The 17,586-nt window shown below is 42.1% G+C and overlaps 1 protein-coding gene across 1 annotated transcript in view; it reads left to right on the forward strand.

Annotated features, from left to right (window-relative positions):
* ERICH6 (glutamate rich 6) overlaps nt 1-17,292 on the forward strand; it is a 69,514-nt gene extending 52,222 nt beyond the window's left edge. The window contains exons 12-14 of the mRNA XM_054710190.1: nt 1,372-1,527; nt 4,079-4,307; nt 17,022-17,292. Of these exons, the coding sequence (XP_054566165.1) occupies nt 1,372-1,527; nt 4,079-4,307; nt 17,022-17,285 (649 nt within the window). The 3' untranslated portion in view covers nt 17,286-17,292. The remainder of the gene's footprint in view (nt 1-1,371; nt 1,528-4,078; nt 4,308-17,021) is intronic.
* The last annotated feature ends 294 nt before the right edge of the window (nt 17,293-17,586 follow it).

Consider the following 17,586-nt stretch of genomic DNA (forward strand, 5'->3'; position numbering starts at 1 on the left):
CAGCGCCCCCGGCGGGGCCGTCGGAGACTTACAGCGCCTCGGACAGGGATGAGGTCTCCTTCAGGACGGGACACCATCGTCAGCGGGCGGCAGGTTGATGCCGGGACCGAGGAGCGCACCGGTGACGCGGAGATGCCGCCGGCCAACCACGTGGAGGCCATCCGGGCCCGCTGGGCCCCGCCCCGCCCCATCCTTCAGCACATTCCACAGCGTCCATCCGTCCTGGATGGGCCCTGTCCACCCGGGTTTCCGTGTTTTTAAATATGCGATGCTTGTTTCTTCCCAACCTCTTCCCGCTTCTTTTGCCAACTGAAGCCTTGTTCTGCAAAAAACAAAAACAGGAACAAAACCTCCAGTGTAATGTTGACTAGAAATGGGGAGAGTGGATATTTTAGTTCCTGATCTTAAAGGGAAAATACTCGTTATTAGGTTTTATTATTTGCTCTTTATTCTATCAGTATTATATATTTCATTAATTGATTTTCAAATATTAAGCCAACCTTGCATTTTGGGGTAAACTCCATTTTGTCGTCGTACACGATCCTTTTTATGGGATGCCAGATTCTGTTGAGATTTTTTTGTGTCTTACTAGAGGCCTGGTGCATGAAATTCATACATGGGTGGGGTCCCTAGGCCTGGCTAGGGATCAGGACCTATCAGATTCCCCCCTCCTCCTTCCCTCCCTGCCACCACTGCAAGGTTCCCTGCCTCCCTGCCCCCTGCACCCTCTTCCCTCACCACCCATGTCCATGGCCACCCAGCCCTGGTGCCCCGTCCCCGCCCAGGGCCAGCCGCTATGCAGCCATCAGGACCTGCCAGCAGAGGGGCGAGGGGGAGGGACCAGGGGGATGGCCAGGGGGAGGGGCCACCACTGCAGCAGGCGGGCCCATGGGGCCTGCCAGCCAGGGGGAGAGTTAGGGGGAGGGACCCGGGAGGTTGGCTGCTGCCCCCAAGGAGGGAGCCAGCCCTCGGCCCTCCTGGGAAAGGGGCCGTGTCCACCACCCACCCCTGGTTCCCCGTCCCAGCCCCGGGGCCTGCCAGTGCGGGGAGGGACCAGGAGGTTGGCTGGCAGGCCCCATCAGCCATCAGGGCCTGCGGGCTGGGGGAAGCTCCTGCATTGAGCATCTGCCCCCTGGTGGTCTGTGCGATCATAGTGACCGGTCATTCTGGTCATTCCAGTCATTCCGCTATAACGGCCGCTTAGGCTTTTACATAGAGAGATTTGATTCACATATAAAGCATAACATTTTAAAATGAAAACAGTATCTCCTGTTTTGGGAATGCTTTCCATTTTAAAGTTCTTTCTCATAAATTGAATTTATTCACAGCATAGCCAGGGACCATTAGAACAATGACCTTATCTGATCTCAGCTACCCATCTGGAAACCTAGCCATCATCCGAGTGCCCAACAAGATCCATGGTTTCACTTGCATAGTCCAAGAAGACATACCCACCAACCCTGCGATCCTGGCAGTGCTGGACTCTTCGGGCCGAAGTTCCTGCTATCACCCCAATGGAAATGTCTGGTAGGCTTCTAGTTTCCTCCTGCTACCATTGTGCTTTCTGGCTTTGTGAAATTTTATTTTTCCTTTTATTTTTCCAACTTTATTGAGATATAATTGACATACAACATTGTGTAAGTTAAAGGTGTACAACACCATTGGTTTGATATACTTAAAAATTTCAAAATGATTGCCACCATAGCATTAGTTAACACATGCGTCATGCCACCTAATTACCTTTTTTGTGTGTATTGAGAACACGTAAGACATACTTTGTTACCAACTTTCACATATGTAACATAGTATTATTAAGTATAATTACTATGCTATACATTCAATCCCAGAACTTATTCATCTAATAACTATAAGTGTTATTTTTTTCTTTAAAGTGATAAAAATGGCTTTAAGAAATTTTATTTAAGTTAATGGTCTTTAGATAGTTATGTTTAACTCATAGAACCATTTGATTTATGCCTTTTCGTATGCTTCTCTGGAAAAATCCTAGGCAACTTTGTAAAACAAAGCTCATCATATTCTTTTTGCTTGCTTCTTTCTTTTTATTCTTTTTAATATTATTTTTATTTGGGTTGTTTTTCATCATATCCTTTCTATAAATGAAAAGAAAATATTAAGTATATAATTTCAATGATATAAAAATCTCTATGTAAATTACATTAGGGGTATGGAATATGAACTCAGACAGTCTCTCTAGAGCCTTTGCCCTAGTACTATTATACTGCTTCACCTATGGAAATAATTTACGATGGACAGGTGCTACAATGCACTGTTATTGTTTGAGATATATAGACTTTAACAGCTGATAGCTCGATTTTGAAAATTAAATGTATTTTAATAAACACTGCTTTTATAATTATTCAAAGTGTGTGTATACATTTTTGGGGGCACCCTATGTTTCTAACTAGTAAGCATCCTATAGCCACAACTAACAAGAATAGCATACAAACAAAATCTCTAGAGAAACTAAGATCCTGATCCCATTTTGATCTACTAACTCATGTGCTCTGTACTCTGACTTTATCTTATTTCATTTAACCTGAACAAGTGAAATTCAGGTTCTAACTTCAAATGCAATTTAAACTTCTTGAGGTTTTCAGAAAGAGATATTCTCTCCCTTTAAATGATTTAAAGGGATAACAGTCTCATCCTGAGAAATTTTGCCAGTAATTGACAAAGCTTGGACACTGTCAGAACTTGAGAGAGTTAGGACACAGAAAGCTATTTGTGATTTTAGTCCAAAGCCGTAGTCAATGCATTATCCCCATGTATATTGGAGAACTTCTACTTCAGGGTTCAACAGCAACTCTATATTATGTTTGGTGGGGCACTATATTAATTGTCACCAGTTATTCATTAGTTTCTAGGACTTTTTCCCTTGCCAGTGAAGCCCTCTGACCCACCAGCTCAACTCCTGGGCCCTCTGACATGATTCCTTGATACACTCCGAACCCCTTCTCACTGGCTCTTGTGAAACAAGCCCATCTCCCCTACTGGACTGAAGATGCTTGAAAGCACACCCTGAATCTTTGCCTTTACATAGTATGTATCTGCACATGGTCTAGATTCAAGAATGTTTATTAAATAAATAATTTATATGGATAATTTTGTATCCTATTTCCCAGATACAATAAGATAACTGTCTCAATTTCTCATTTGTACTTTTGCTATTAGATTACTGCCACTAGTCAATACTGGGGAAATAAGATGTTAGAGATTTTACTTAGGGGGTCTTTATGGCCAATTCATCTAGTTTTTAAAGAAATAATTCATTATCAAATTAAGCCAACTTTCTAAGCACTCAGAACTCTACATATTCTGTCACCTCAAGAAAGGCGTGGAGATCCAATTTGGAAGGAGGTAAGAGAGCATAAGGCGGTAACTGAGTAGAAGAGACGTCATTAGAGCCACTAGCTTTCAGACTGTGCAGTAAAATGTGCGTTAGTGATGGTGCTGAGACTGGGGAGCCTGGCTGGTCTAAGTTCTCCTTCTGCTGTCACAGAGCTCTTCTCCACCACAATGCCTCAGAGATGTCCCTGGAGCTCTCCTGCCCACCTCACCCTGGCGAGAGGCCTCCTGAGACCCCTGGCTCCCCGGTGCCAGATGCTGTTAGAAAACAGCTCTCTTGTACTGAGGTCAATTTGGCCTTCCTCAAAATTTACACCCCCAGTCTTCATTTTGCCATGGGGAACATCTAAACACTGGTCTTCTCCTGGCTTTCAGGTAAACCCTGTTCCCCTGTATTTCTTCTTGTCCAGATTAAACCTTCCACTTCATCTTTCTTCCAGCACATCATTTTCCAGATCCCTTTACCATCCTGGTCCCATCATTAGACCCATTTTGGTATATTAGTAGGTCTTGAATTAAACCCAGTACTTTGTATTAGTATAGCATTCAGTCACGGTCTTATCACTCCTAGGATCACCTGGGATTTTTCCACCATTTGTATGCTATTAGCTAGCGTAAACTACTACTCCCCTCAGTTTGCAAATGTCAGGTCAAATTTCAGAGTTGAATTATAATGTTTCTGTTTGTGATTATTAATTTCCTTTCTGCCCAGGGTTTACATCAATGTCTTTGGAGGTCAATATTCAGATCAAGCTGGCAATAGAATAAGAGCTTGGAATTGGTCAAATTCTGTCACTTCCTCGCCCGTTGTTTCTTTTAAACCCGTCTTTCTGGCTTTGAACCATTATGTTGGAATTCGCATCTTAGAACAAGACAAAATTTCAATCACTTTCCTAGCAATGGGTCAGCAGGCAAGAATCAGTGTCGGAACCAAAGTGGAGGTAGGTACATTTTTTAAAATAGTAAGAGTAAAATAACTTTTGTTAGTGTTATTATTGATAAACTAGAGGCCCGGTGCATGAATTCATGCATGGGTGGAGTCCGGCCAGCCTGCCCCAATTGAAGGGGAGGGGCTTCAGGCAGTTGTGGGCCAGCCCCACCCCCCAGTTGAACTCCTGGTCAAGGGGACAATTTGCATATTAGCCTTTTATTATATAGGAGGATTATACTTGTGTATAATCTACTGTTCACTAAGAATTTTGGAATTCAATGAAAAAACAAGTAGTGAAAGTTTCAAATGGAGTTGGGGCAGTCTTATTAATTGTTTCTTCATCCTTAGAAATTGCTTCTAATTTAGACTTGGATCCAAGCAACATTTACTGAGTGTTTCCTCTGTGAGTGCATAGTGCTGGTTTGGGGTTTGGTTTTAGGATTGCATTTGCTTCTCTCTGTGCTCTAGTAGAAAGCCCTGAGCTAAGTCAGGAGACCTGGATTCTAACAATGTTCAAGACCAATCATCAGCCCCTTATCCTTGGAGATACTTCCATACTGCCTAGCCCTTGGCTGAGTGAGGCTCAGTCATGTTCTTCTCTGGCTGTACTCACCTCTGTCTCTGTGCTTGCTGAACCGTGCTCCTTTAATTGCCCTCATGGCTGCCCTTCCTATGGGATGAGAGATCCTGAATTACAGAGTCTCTGTTTTACTGATTCCTCTACCCCACCCAGGGCATGGCCCAGAGGCACTCTCAGAAACTGGCAATACAGTTCAATGGTTAAGAACATGGACTTCAGGTTACATTTGATGTAGTTTCAAATCTCAACTCTGCCATTTAGCTAAGTGGGTAAATTTGAACTTCAATTCCCTTGTGTTAGTACACACAGACCCAGGGGAAAGCCCCAAGTCTGGAAATCTACCTTCTTGAATGATGGGCAGGAAGGGGCTGAAGAAAGAGGCAGGCCACTTCAGTCTGGCAATTAAAGAGTTTATTAAAGGAAACTTACATCTTGGGCAGAGGAAGTGGGTATCCTCCACACTGCTTGACAGGCACCAAAGAATTAACAGAACAAGGCAGAAGGGATGGGGCCCTGGCCCTGGACCCATCCCAGGTAAAGGAAAATGCCTTACATGTGTGCCCAGGTCAGGACAAGGGTCATCCTAGAACCTGCACACCATGGAGCTTAAAGCAGAGATTCTGTTTATGTCAGAAGGAAAGTGTCTATTACAGTAACTCCCTGAGGGTTTAGGGGAAGCAGTTTCTGTCTCGCCCACGTCTAGCTCATGGGTCTGTCCTCCACACCTCATCTATAAAATGGGGATAATAATTCCTACAATATCAATTGTGGTGAAGATTCAATAAGAATGTAAAGTACTATGCATGGTGCTTGGCATCAGTCAGTGACAGCTCAAGATAGATGTAGAATTTAACAGTTATACTTCAATAAAGATGAAATATATACACAGGTGTAGAAATAGATACAGATCTGTGTGTCTGTATACTTATGTAGCATATATACTGTGTGGCTTTGAACAAGTCCCTTTAACTCTGACCTTTGTTTCATCAATTATTAAAGGAAGAGACTGCTCCAACTTCTAAGGTGTCTTCAACCTCTAAAGTTTATACTTTTAATTAAGTGGAAGTATGACCTCAATATTCAGCCCAGGCAGGAATATCTCATAAAGAGAAGGGGGACTTCAGATTCAGACAACAGAAAGAAAGCATCTACAATTGCTATCAATTATCCTAGCTGCATTTAACCAGTCTGGCTACTGCAAGTGGCTATTCAGGGTCCAGACATAGAAATTTACAATATAGCCTTGTACATTTGGTACAATCATCCTACCTAATAATAGACAAATATGCAAATTGACCACACCTTCGCTATGCCAAGCCAGGCCAACCAGCCAATCAGGATGAGTATGCAAATTACCCCAACCAAGATGGCGGCTATTTTGCATATCAAGACAATGTAGAAAGAAGCCAAGAGCTTCAGAAGGGAGCAAAGCTGTGGAGAAGCAAGCAAGCCGGGGGGAAGGGGGGGAGGAGAAGGAGGAGCAGAGGCAGGGCTGGGGGAGAAGGAAGGAGAGCAGGCAGGGCGGGCTAGAGTGCAGCAGGAAACCCTATTGCAGGATTTTTCCTGCAACGGGAACGCTAGTATATAATAAAACGCTACTATGCAAATCGACAGAATGGTGGAATGACTGGTAGCTATGAACTGACCACCAGGGGCAGACACTCAACATAGGAGCTGCCCCTTGGTGGTCAGGGAGCGTCGCTCAGCCAGAAGCCGGCTCAAGGCTGGCAAGTGCAGTGGTGGTGGCAGGAGCCTTCGCAGCAGCACTAAGGAGCAGCAAGCAGAGCAGTAAGGAGCAGCAAGCAGGCAGGCAGTAAGGAGTGAGGGGTCCCAGACTGTGAGAGGGCACAGGCCGCGCTGAGGGACACCTGCCTCCTGTGCATGAATTTTGTGCACTGGGCCTCTAGTATATTTATTTTTAAAAATGTGCAAAATGTGCTCACTCTCCTCTCCCTCTTTAGAAATAAATTTTAATCAGAAAAACAGTCACTTTGATGCAAAAGAAAAAATTTAGTGTTAAAGTTTTTACTTTTCTCATTGTCCTCATGATCAGCCTGTCTTTGGATTTTTTAAAAATACAAATGGAACATGTGAATACATTCTCATATTTGAAGATTCAAATAATATAGAAATATACAAAGTTTAAAAATGAGATTTTCTTTTTATCCTTTTTTCTATTCTAATTCCTTTCCCAAAGGTAACCATAACCCAAAATTTGGTGTGTATTTCTCTTTTCTATGCATTTACAAATTACTTACATACATCTTTGATATATGTACTAGGAGCCCAGAACATGAAATTGCGTGGCCCTGCCCACCCACCTGCCACCCTGCCTTGACACCTGAACCTCTCCACGCAGAGCTCCAGCGTGCCTGGCCCAGTCCCCGACCCCTCCGGCCTTCTCTGGCCGCTTCGAGCCTTGCCCTCAGTCCCTCTAGTTGCCTTGGGCTGGTCCCGCCTTCTCTGGGCGCCTCCCCACTTCTGCCCCGTCTCCAGAGCAACACAGCAGCTCCGCCCCATCATGGCGCCAGAGGAGAGTGTGGAAGCCTTCTGCCTGCTGCACTGTGCTCCTTCCCCTGGCAGGTGGGCGGCGGGGCACTCTGAGTGCCAGTGGAGGGTGAGGAAGGACTGGTGAGGGGGACGCTACGGGCTCTCAACCCTGCCCTCCCCGGCATGGGATGGTCCCGCCTCCTCCGGGCACCTCCCCACTTCCACCCCATCTCTGGAGCAACACCCCGCTGCAAATGCACAGGCAGCCTCCTGTGATGGGTTGTTACACATTACGGCATCCCAACCATTGGCATATTAGCTCTTTATTATTATGATTATTTATTGTCTAAAGTTTTACATATGTCTCCTTTTTCCCTGATTGACCCCCCCACTACCCAGCCATTCCCACCCCAGGCAAGCCCCTATGGCCCCAGTGTCTGTGTCCATTGGTTATGCTAATATGCATGCATACAAGTCCTTTGGTTGCTCTCTAACCACCCCTCCCTACCTCCTCTGCCATTTGTCTCTGGATCTATTTTTGTTCATCATATTATGTTGACCATTATATCCCACATAAAAGTGAGATCATGTGATATTTATCTTTCTCTGACTGGCTTATTTTACTTAGCATAATGCTCTCCAGTTCCATCCATGCTGTTGCAAATGATAAGAACTCTTTCTTTTTTACCGCAGCATAGTATTCCATTGTGTAGATGTACCACCGTTTTTTAATCCACTCATCTGCTGATTGGCACTGAGGTTGTTTCCAAATCTTAGCTATTGTAAATTGTGCTGCTATGAACGTAGGGGTGCATATATCCTCTCTGATTGGTGTTTCTGATTTCTTGGGATATAGTCCTAGAAGTGGGATTACTGGGTCAAATGGGAGTTCCATTGTTAACTTTTGGAGGAAACTCCATACTGTCTTCCACAGTGGCTGCACCAGTCTGCATTCCCACCAGCAGTGCATGAGGATTCCTTTTTCTCCACATCCTCACCAGCACTTGTCGTTTGTTGATGATAGCCATTCTGACAGGTGTGAGATGCTATCTCATTGTTATTTTGACTTGCATCTCTCAGATGATTAGTGATTTTGAGCATGTTTTCATATGTCTCTCAGCCTTCTGTATGACCTCTTTCAAAAAGTGTCTAATTAGGTCCTTTGCCCTTTTTTTTTTATTATTGGATCATTTCTCTTCCTTTGGTTAAGTTGTATGAGTTCTCTGTAAATTTTAGAGATTAAACCCTTATCTGAAATAGCATTGGCAAATATGTTCTCCCATACAGTGGTCTTTCTTGTTGTTGTGTTGATGGTTTCTTTTGCTGTGCAGAAGCTTTTTATTTATTTTTTTAAATATATTTTATTGATTTTTTACAGAGAGGAAGGGAGAGGGATAGAGAGCTAGAAACATCGATGAGAGAGAAACATCGACCAGTTGCCTCCTGCACACCCCTACTGGGGATGTGCCCGCAACCAATGTACATGCCCTTGACCGGAATCGAACCTGGGACCCTTCAGTCTGCAGACCGACGCTCCATCCACTGAGCCAAACCGGTTTCGGCGAAGCTTTTTATTTTGATGTAGTCCCATTTGTTTATTTTCTCCTTAGTCTCCATTGCCCTAGGAGCTGTGTCGGTAAAGATATTGCTACGACATATGTCTGCTATTTTGCTGCCTATGGAGTCTTGTAGGATTGTTATGATTTCCCGTCTTACATTTAAGTCCTTTAGCCATTTTGAGTGTGTTTTTGTGTATGGTGTAAGTTGGTAATCTAGTTTCATTTTTTTGCATGTATCTGACTAAATTTCCTAGCACCATTTATTGAAAAGAATGTCTTGACTCCATTGTATGCTCTTGTCTTTTTTGTCAAATATTAATTGAGCATAATGGCTTGGGTCGATTTCTGGGTTCTGTGTTCAGTTCCATTGGTCTATATGTCTGTTCTTGTGCCAGTACCAGGCAGTTTTGAGAACCATGGCTTTGTAATATAGCTTGATATCTGGTATTGTGATCCCTCCAACTTTGTTCTTCTTTCTCAGGATTGCTGTGGCTATTCGGGGTCTTTTTTTATTCCAGATGAATTTTTGGAGAATTTGTTCTAGCTCTTTGAAATATGCCATTGGTATTTTAATGGGGATTGCATCGAATCTATAGATTGTTTTGGGTAGTATGGACATTTTAATGCTGTTGATTCTACCAATCCATGAACATGGATTTGTTTGTTTATGTCTTCATCTATCTCTTTCATCTATCTCTTTCTTCTGTTTGTTTATGTCTTCATCTATCTCTTTTTTCAATGTCCTGTAGTTTTCCGAGTACAGCTCTTTTACCTCCTTAGTTAAGTTTATTCCTAGGTATCTTAATATTTTTGTTGCGAAGGTAAATGGGATTGTTTTTTTAGTTTTACTTTCTGTGAGTTCATTATTGGTGTATAAAAAGGCCATAGATTTCTGGGTGTAAATTTTGTATCCTGCTACATTGCCAAATTCATTTATTAGATCTAGTAGTTTTTTGATGGAGTCTTTGGGGTTTTCTATGTATAGTATCATGTCATCTGCAAATAAGGAGAGTTTTACTTCTTCTTTTCCAATGCAGGTGCCTTTTATTTTTTCTTCTTGTCTGATCACTATGGCTAGCACTTACAGTACTATATGGAACAGGAGCGGTGAAAGTGGACATCCCTGTCTTGTTCCCATTTAGGGGAAATGAGTTTCTTTTCTGCCCATTGAATATGATATTGGCTGTAAGTTTGTCATATAAGGCTTTTATTATGTTGAGGTATGATCCCTCTATTCCCACTTTGCTGAGAGTTTTTATCAAGAAAGGGTGTTGGATTTTGTCAAATGTTTTGTCTGTATTGATTGATATGATTATGTAATTTTTGTCTCTCAATTTGTTTGCTGTGATGTATCACATTTATTGATTTGCTGATATTATACCATCCTTGCATCCCCAGAATAAATTCCACTTGGTCATGGTGTATGATCTTTCTAATGTAATGCTGAATCTGATTTGCTAGAATTTTGTTGGGGATTTTAGCATCTATGTTCATCAAGGATATTGGCCTGTAGTTCTCTTTTTTTGTGTGTCATGTCTTTATCTGGTTTTCGGATTAGGGTAATGCTGGTTTCATTGAAAGAGCTTAGAAGTGTGCCTTCCTCTTGAATTTTTTGGAATAGTCTGAGGAGAATAGGTTTTAGTTCTTCTCTGACTGCTTGGTAGAACTCCCCTGTAAAGCCATCCAGACCAGGGCTTTTGTTTGCTGGAATATTTTTGGTCACTGCTTCAATTTCTTTGGTAGTTACTGGCCTATTCAGGGTTTTTTATTCTTCCTGATTGAGTTTTGGCAGCTTGTATTTTTCTAAGAATATGTCCATTTCATCTAGGTTGTCCATTTTGTTGGAGTAGAGTTGTTCATAGTATTTTTTCATAATCTTTTGTATTTCTGTGGGATCAGTTGTTACTTCACCTCTTTCATTTCTGATTTTGTTTATTTGGGTTCTCTCTCTTTGCTTCTTGGTGAGCCTGGGTAGAGGTTCATCAATCTTGTTTATCCTTTCAAAGAACCAGCTCTTGGTTTTGTTGATCTTTTGTATTGTTTTTTGGTCTCTATGTCATTTATTTCTGCTCTGATCTTTATTATTTCCTTCCTTCTGCTTACACTGGGCTTTTCTTGTTGCTCTCTTTCTAACTCTTTAAGTTGTAAGGTTAGATAATTTATTACCATTTTTCCTTGTTTTTTGAGGTAGGCCTGTAGAGCTATGAATTTCCCTCTCAAGATGGCTTTTATTGTATCCCATAGATTTTGGATTGTTGTGTTTTCATTGTCATGTGTTGCCATGATGCTTTTTATTTCTTCTTTGATCTCTCTGGTAACCCAATCATTATTTAATAGCATGCTATTTAGCCTGCATGTGTTTGATTTTTTCCATTGATTTTATTGTAGTTGATTTCTAATTTTATGCCATTGTGATCTGAGAAGATGCTTGATATGATTTCTGTCTTCTTAAATTTGAAGAGACTTTTCCTGTGTCCCAATATGTGGTCTACCTTTGAAAATGTCTCATGTGCACTTGAGAAGAATGTATATTCTTTGGCTTTGGGGTGGAATGTTCTGAAGATGTCAATTAATTAGATATGATCTAGTGAGTCATTTAGGATTGCTGTTTCTTTGCTGATTTTTTGTTTAGAGGTTTTATCCAATGGTGATAGTGGGGTATTAAAGTCCCCTACTATGACTATATTGCTGTCAATCTCTCCCTTGATATCCTCCAGAAGTTGTTTTTTTGTTTTTTTTTAAATGTATTTGGGTGTTCCTGTAATGGGTGCATATATGTTTACTAGAGTTATATCTTGTTGAATTGCTCCCTTTAGTATTATGAAGTGGCCTTCCTTATCACTTATTACAGCCTTCACTTTGAGATCTAATTTGTCAGATATAAGTATTGCTACTCCATCTTTTTTTTTTTTTCATTTCCATTCACCTAAAAAACCTTTTTCCATTCCTTCACTATCAGTCTGTGTGAGTCCTTTGTTCTGAGGTGGGTTTCCTGTAGACAGCAGATATATGGGTCATGCTTTCTTATCCATTCAGCTACCCTATGTCTATTGATTGGAGTATTTAATCCATTTACATTTAAAGTTATTATTGATAGGTACTTGTTTGTTGCCATTTTTATTCTTTATGCCTGTGTTCCTTCTTCCCTTCCCGTTTCTTCTTTTTACAGCTGACCCTTTAGCATTTCTTGCATTGCTGGTTTGGTGGTAATAAACTCTCTTTGTCCTTTTTTGCCTGTGAAGCTCCTGATTTCACCCACAACTTTGATTGATAGCCTTGCTGGGTACAGTATTCTTGGATTCAGACTCTTGCTTTGCATGACTTCATATATTTCATTTCATTCCTTTATGTCCTGATGTGTTTTTGTTAAGAAATCAGTCAATAGTCTGATGGGAGATCCCTTGTAGGTAACTTTGTGTCTTCCTGGCAGCCTTTAAGATTCTTGCTTTGTTGTTGGTGTTTGTCAATTTAATTATAATGTGCATTGGTGTCAGCTTTTTTGAGTTCATCTTGTTTGGGGCTCTGTGAGCTTCTTGGACTTATGTGAGTTTTTTCTTTCCAATATCAGGGAAGTTTTCTGTCACTATTTCTTTAAACAGGTGTTCTAATCATTGCTCAGTTTCCTCTCCTTCTGGTACCCCTATTATTCAGATGTTTCATTTTGTGTTTTCCCAAAGTTCCCTTAGGCTCTCCTCCTGTCCTTTAAGGTTTTTTTCCAGTTGCAGCTCTGCTTGGGTATTTTTTTCTACCTTGTCTTCTGGCTCACTGATGCAGTCCTCTGCTTCTTTTTGTCTACTGTTGATGCTTTCTATTGTGTTCTTTATTGCAGTGATGTCTTTCTTCATTTCTTCTGGGTTCTTCATTTCCTCTTGGTTCTTACACATATTGTTGGATTTGTTTTCCATCCTTTTGACCATTGCTCTGAATTCTTTCTCTGACATATTGCTTGCCTCCATTTTGTTTACTTCCTTTTTCTTTTGTATGGGGGCTGTTTTCTTTTGTATGGGGGCTGTTTCTTTGTCTCCCTGTGTTCACTCCTCAGGATGTCTGGTTATGTAGCTCTCTCTCTTCTGCATTGACTCCCTCTAGGCAATCTCTGACCTTTCTGTCCACGGATTGCCTCACCAGCTGTGTTTAATTCACCAATTCTTGCTGGTTGTTATCCGATTCAGCTGTTCCTTCTATCTGCTCTGTGAGAAGGCACAGGACCCATCTGCATATTTGGCCACCACCTTGTCTCCCCCTGGACAAACATTTTAGGTGCCTGTGGTCGGGAGGCTGGATTCTCAGTGTTGTGGGTTCACAGCTGAGGCAGTTGGTCCCTGGGTGTTGTGGTTGTAGGGTCCTGGGAGGTATCCAAGGTCTCCCCAGGTGAATATAAGACTGGGCTTCCAATCTCAGCCACTCTCTCCTTTAAGATGGTGCAGTTTCTGTGGCAGAGCTGGCTACTCTGGGAGAGATTTCAGCAGTAGTAGAGGCTGCCCTGCCAGGGGAGCCTGGTTCACCAGTACCCAACTGTCCTGTGGAATATAACTGTCCCTCACTCAAAATACAGACACTCCCTGCACATCTACGTACTCTCCTTTCACTCACACACTATCTTGCAGCCTGCCATCCCATTGGCAGCCATCTTGGATTGATACATACATACATCTTTTTAAAATAAAAATTGGATTAAACTATACAGATTATATTGTTAGGACTTCAATTTATATTTGTTTTCCAATTAACAAGTACTAAAGGTTTTCCCATGACTGAATTTCCCAGCATACTTGTCCATTTTATTTTTAAATGTTACTTATAATATTTCCTATGTACTCTAGTTAATTTATGCTAAATCTAATGACCTCTTAGCAATTCACACACACACACTGTTGCTCACTTTGTCCTCCATTGCTTCCAGATCACTACTCTCCCTTGATTTTGCTTCCTTCTCTTATTCTTTGTTGGCTTTCTTCACTTCTTTTTTCCCCAAATATTGAGGGCTTCCAGGGCTTACCTTGGGCTTCTCTTGATGTCTTTAAGTCTGCTGTCCTTAAATATCTCTACATACTGATAGCCTTTTTGTTTTGTCTCCAGGGAGATCTCCCATGAACTTAACATTTGCAAATCTCTGATTCCAAACCTGCACCTCTATTTGGTGCCTAAGAGAACATTAAATACTTTACTTAGCAAAATTCGACTTGAAAGCTCACTCCACCCTCCATCTTCTCCATTTCCCAAAAAAGGCAATACATTCACTCAGGCAAAAGACTTGGAACTAGTTACCCTCCTTTATGTTTCATAGCCCCACTTCTATTATCTTCAAGTCCTATAAACCCTATGTCCAGACTCTAAGACTTCTCACATGTCTGCCTCTCATATCTAATCTATCTCTTGCTTCGATGATTATAGTAGCCTCCTAATGAATCTCCCTGCTTCAGGTCTTCCTAAAGTCTATTCCAACATAATAATTGGAGTGATACTTGGAAAACATAAGTCTGGTCAAAACTATCCAGTGGCTTCTAATCCTATTCAGAGTAAGCCAAGGTCCTATAACATACTGTACCTGACCTGGACTTCTTATTTCAATATGCCCTCTTATCACTCACCTGCTCCTTTTTGCTGTTCCTAGACAATCCCAGGCATGTGCCTGCCACAGAGCTTTTGCACTTACTATTCCTTCAGCCTAAAATGTTGCTCCCACATTTAGCACATAGCTGCTGCCTCACTTCCTTCAGGTTTCTGACCCATCCCATCTAATCAACAGCACCACATCCCCACCTCCACCCTGTCACTCTGAATGCCTCTTTGGCCCTGTGCCACAAGTTCTAATATCTAGTGCTCTACTTTGGCCTGAAGAGTCCTAGGTTCGATCCCAGTCAAGGGCACATGCCCAGGTTGTGGGCTCCATCCCCAGTAGGGAGCGTGCAGGAGGCAGCCAATCATTGATTCTCATCATTAATGGTTCCATCAATGATGTTACCAGGGATTGAGCCCAAAACCTAGGCATGTGCCCTGACCTGGATTTGAACCAGCAAACTTTTTATGCATGGGACAATGCCCAACCAGCTGAGCCACACAGAGCATATTTTTCCTACTATTTCTACCAGATTTTTCTTTGTATATTTTAAAACTCTATGGTTATGAAATTAAAGATGTTGATACTCTTCCTGGTGAGTTGTGCCCCTTACCTCTGTGCCAGCTTCCACCTCACTTATTTGGTCTTCAGCTATGCCTATTATTTGACTCAGTGTATCAGTGAGGGATGTTGGAGGGTTTTTTTTTGACAAATATTTTAATATCTAGGTGTATTATTTGCAATTTCTCTTTTAGTGGTCTTTGGCTTAAACACTATTCCATCTGATGTTAAGTTTCTACACCTGCTTTCTTTAGTTAGCACCTGCTTGGTGCATTGTTTCCATCCTTGGACTTTCAACCTTTCAACCTAGTTTTGAGGTGGATGTGTCTCTTATAAAAAGCATCGAGATGGATTTTGTTGCTTTCCTCAATCTAACAGAACCAATCTTTTAATACATTTTATTTTAATGGTTACTGTTAACTATCTTTTTTATATAAATAGAATTAACTTCGAGGTTCTCTAGCTATTTCTTTTCCTTGACAACAATACTCTCAAGGCCTTCAGAAAATATATATAGCCAATATTTTCTTATATATAATCTCCCTCTGGCTCCTAATTCTGTGTCCTTGAATACAAGCATCTCTAACAGGTAAACCTGGCGCCTCTCTGTCATGCCCTCAAATTTCCTCAGGTGTTTGGTGATTGTTGGTGTGCGTTCATTTTTGTTTGAGAATCTCTGCTTTCCTCCATGTTCTGCTCACTGAAGTTTGCTTCTGATAACTGTGGAGAAGTGGCATGTGCCGCTGAGGCTTCGAAGGCTAGTCCCATGCCAGGCTCTCAGCCCCAAGTGGGGCTCAACACAGAGGAGAGGACGAGGGCTACCTCCCAACTGACATCCTCACACTTACCTCAGGGCCCCTCCCGCTTCTCATTTCTGTTCACTTGGAGCTCAGAAAGGGTGTGTTTTGGGTTAGTGGTTTCAGTTGGTCATTTATCACTCTAGATATGGTCCCATCTGCTTTTTTATGTTTAGGAATTCCTCAAGGTTATTTCTGATGATGAAAGTTTTTCCTATTTTCTAGAACCATTATTGATTTGTTCTCTACAAAAGTTTTGTCATTTTATGAGACTTGGAATTGAAGGGAAGTTAAAAATGCTGATTAATTCTTGTTACTCACCATCTCATACACCTTCCTCCTTCCCTCCCTTCCTCTCCTCCTTCCTTTCATTTCGTGGGGGGAGGGGTGAAAATGCAGAGCAATACTGTGAGTTCTGGTGTCTTTTGCAGGTAAGTGATCACTCAGCTTGCAGAGGGTAGTGGTTTAGCTTCTGGTTAGCCTGCCCACTGAACCCCCACCCCTGGGAGCTGCAGCCTGGAAGCTCCTCATGCAAGGCTGTGGAGCAGACCCATTCGCCTTCCCTGCAGCTGCACAGAGACACCAGCCTGAATCACCAAAGGCTGTGAGGAAGTGGGGAGAGCAGAGGCCAAGGAAGGTTAATGTGGAATGGCCTCCTGGAGGGAGGGCACCTTTAGGAGAAGGAAAGGAATTGTAATCATCCCAGTCCTTCTTCAAAACCCCGCTGGGGTGCTCCCTCCTCTGAGGAGGGCTGCCCTCAGTGTCCTCCAAGCCTCCAGGCCAGCGCTCACAATGCTCTCCCCAACGTGGTGTTTCCCAGGGAAGGTACAGAGTTCAGCATCTTTGTGCTCCCCTCAATTTATGCTGGTCAAATTATTTGAATAAATTGTAAGCATTTGAAAGTGTCCAAATTCTTTTTGCTCTGGCCTGCTTGAGTCTCTCAAGTCTCCACAGCATTGCAGCTCATTCCTCGTCCAGGTCAGAGTAACACCCTGGAGTAATATTAAATTAATTGAGCTAATATATATATTGGATTCCCTTGAGTCTACAGATAATTAGACTCAAGGGAATCCAACCCCAAATTAGTGCCGCCACCAGCCTCCCCACCTCCTTGGGTCCACAGGCACCTTCCCATTCTGGGTCCTCAGCTTCCCTTCTCTTTCCCTTTGCTGAACAGCTGATAAAACCTGAGGAGATTCCAGTTCTCCAATACGTGAACGGGGATGACCTTCTTCTGCTGGCCATTTTAATAAGGATTCGACGCCTGTTTCATAAACTTGAAGGATGTGTGAATTTTCCCTCTGGCCAGGTTTGGGAAAAATTAAAGCAACCTTCCTACCTTTCTTCACTTTCTGTAAAATTAATGGCCCTTTGTCACAATTCCAGTGTAAAGAAAGACACCAAAACAACAATAGCAGCTCTAATAAATAAAAAAATTTAACTAAGTATGATGGTGCTTTCATTTGTTTCATTGACTTTTTTTTAAGGAGGGGGTGCAGGAGATTTCAAGAAGAGTATATAAAATGACTAGGAAAGACCAAGAAATAGGCTTTATTATAAATTTAGAACACATCCTGAGTCATCACTGGTTTATATTCTTGGTATGGGAAAACAATCTCACTTTCGGGACATCAGAGGATGAGCAAATCAGTAAAAGTGTCCGTGTCAACTAGAGTTCTATCGGGGGAAACAGAAAACAGGGAGGGGTCAGACGTTTCCAAAACCATCCTTAAGGCTGGGGA

The sequence above is a fragment of the Eptesicus fuscus genome, chromosome 3 (genome assembly GCF_027574615.1).
Source record: "Eptesicus fuscus isolate TK198812 chromosome 3, DD_ASM_mEF_20220401, whole genome shotgun sequence".
NCBI classification, from domain to species: domain Eukaryota; kingdom Metazoa; phylum Chordata; class Mammalia; order Chiroptera; family Vespertilionidae; genus Eptesicus; species Eptesicus fuscus.